The sequence below is a fragment of the Papaver somniferum genome, chromosome 9 (genome assembly GCF_003573695.1).
Source record: "Papaver somniferum cultivar HN1 chromosome 9, ASM357369v1, whole genome shotgun sequence".
Classification (NCBI taxonomy): Eukaryota; Viridiplantae; Streptophyta; class Magnoliopsida; order Ranunculales; family Papaveraceae; genus Papaver; species Papaver somniferum.
In genome coordinates, this window is record NC_039366.1 from 16365975 (window position 1) to 16367911 (window position 1937).

The 1937-nt window shown below is 37.3% G+C and overlaps 1 protein-coding gene across 1 annotated transcript; it reads left to right on the plus strand.

Moving 5' to 3' along the window:
- The first annotated feature begins 241 nt into the window (after positions 1-241).
- On the plus strand, positions 242-1560 carry LOC113311462 (putative F-box/FBD/LRR-repeat protein At5g22670). The gene is made up of 3 exons (XM_026560299.1): positions 242-745; positions 968-1111; positions 1258-1560. Exons 1-3 carry the CDS (start codon positions 242-244, stop codon positions 1558-1560), a joined length of 951 nt encoding a protein of 316 aa, XP_026416084.1.
- The last annotated feature ends 377 nt before the right edge of the window (positions 1561-1937 follow it).

Sequence of the window (1937 nt, forward strand, 5' to 3'; positions counted from 1 at the left end):
CTTGCACATGCGGGGCCACATGCTTACTGTTTTGACCACTTAACCATGTGAAACGGAATACATAACAGATTGGGGCATTTTGATTCCGTTTTGGGATATTTTAATCTTTTACCTAACGTCTGGGGCATTTTCACAACGTTGTAGTCCAAATTTGGGCATTTTGCCACATAACCCGGCAATCAAATGTGAAGTCGAAGAGTGCGCTTTTCATGGGTGTTACTCATACCAAAGAAATGGCAAGATGATTCCTGATTCCCTTTTTACTTGTGAATCGTTAAGAACGTTAGACTTTCAGTTTCCAGAACTAAATTGGCGGCTTGAGCTTCCAGAGTCAATTTCTCTTCCAAGACTTAAGATCCTCCGGCTTACTAATATTATATATGATGATGAGAAATTGGCAGGGAAACTCTTTTCTAGTTTCCCAATACTTGAAGAATTGTGTTTGACCAATTGTAGATGGGAGAATTTTGATTTTATAAGTTTTTCAGCTCCTGCATTGACTCTAACTGGTGGTGGGAGTAGTAGAATGGAATATGCCAAGATAAAGATTGATGCCCCAAATCTTATGTCCTTCACTTTCCGTGATTGGCTGCCAGAAGGTTTTGTTGTCGATAGTTTTCCGTTGCTACATGATGCAGATATATGCTTTGAAGGCGACATAGAGTACAGATCTGGTCCTTTATCTAAATTTATAAAGAAATTCTGCAATGTAAAGCTCTTGAAAATCTCAGGTGCTTACTTTAAGGTATGTTTACTTGCGTTTTAGGGTTTCTTTTCGTAGAACCTTGGCAATTTGGTTATTCTATCTATTGATTTTTCTTTTCAAAATGTCTCGTCCGATACCATAAGTTCTGCTCATACCCAGAGACTAAGCTGGAACCCGACAAATGCAAATTTACTCTACAATCAATAGGACATATAATTGTTTTCACTTAAGTATTTTTTTTTTTGTATGCATTGTTATTAGATTCTCAAGCGCGCAAATGTACTGTCGACAAGTTTCCCTACCTTTGGTAATTTGATCCGGTTAGAAGTGGATGATATTCAAATGAAAACATTACTTAACTTTCTAGAGCTCTCTCCAAATTTGGAATCCCTCGTCATCAATGAGGTATATTACACTTCTCAAATCTGTTTGTTGTTGCTGTTGCTTTTAATTGAACAAAGAAAAGATGCTAAACAGTTTACATCATTACCGACTTCAATGCAGTTGTTATTTTTCGTCATATTTGTCTGAACTGGAAACATTGGTTGTAGGTCGAATATATGGGAGGCGAGAACGTTTCCACATTTAAGGTAGTACCTCAATGTTTAGTAGTATCCCTCAAGTCAATTGAAATTCGTAAGTTCACTGGGTACCTGGAGATGGTTAAATTCGTTTTGAAGCATGGAAGAGTTCTTCAGACGGTCATTATTGATGATTATAAAACAGAAGCCAAGTGGGTTGAAGCTTCTAATAAGAGTCTTATGACCATGTTAAGACGAACTCCATGGGCTTCAGCAGGTTGTGTCATTAAGTTCTTGTCGAACCATGGAACATGTTGCGAGTTCAGGCTTTAGAGTTTGTGGCCATGTAAGCTGGGAAGTGTACTAGCCGGAAACCATGGATCATGTAGCAGGAATTCAGTGTATTAGTGGATAGTTTTCAAAGTTCATGAAACTGGGTTTTTTAAACTGGAACCCGTTGAATCTAAATGTTGTGGTGGTAAACAAGTATTGGCTACATTTTAAGTTATATCATCCCAACTCTTTTTGGTTAATTTTTTCTTTTATTTTCATTAAAATGTTGATTATTGACGTTTTGGGGAGTTGACACTCCATTGGGGGTTTCATTTTGAAGATCCCGAGTCTGAATTATGGAAATTTGTTTGATCATTTGGTATCAGTTTATGTAAGTGGGATTTCTTTGGGCCTCTTTCATGGGTTTTATTCAGTTG

Excerpts from the sequence above, each read along its gene's own strand:
- LOC113311462 (XM_026560299.1), top strand. The coding sequence starts at position 242 with ATGATTCCTGATTCCCTTTTTACTTGTGAATCGTTAAGAACGTTAGAC. Across the intron at positions 746-967 it reads TCTCAGGTGCTTACTTTAAG|ATTCTCAAGCGCGCAAATGT; the intron begins GTATGTTTACTT and ends CATTGTTATTAG. Across the intron at positions 1,112-1,257 it reads AATCCCTCGTCATCAATGAG|GTCGAATATATGGGAGGCGA; the intron begins GTATATTACACT and ends CATTGGTTGTAG.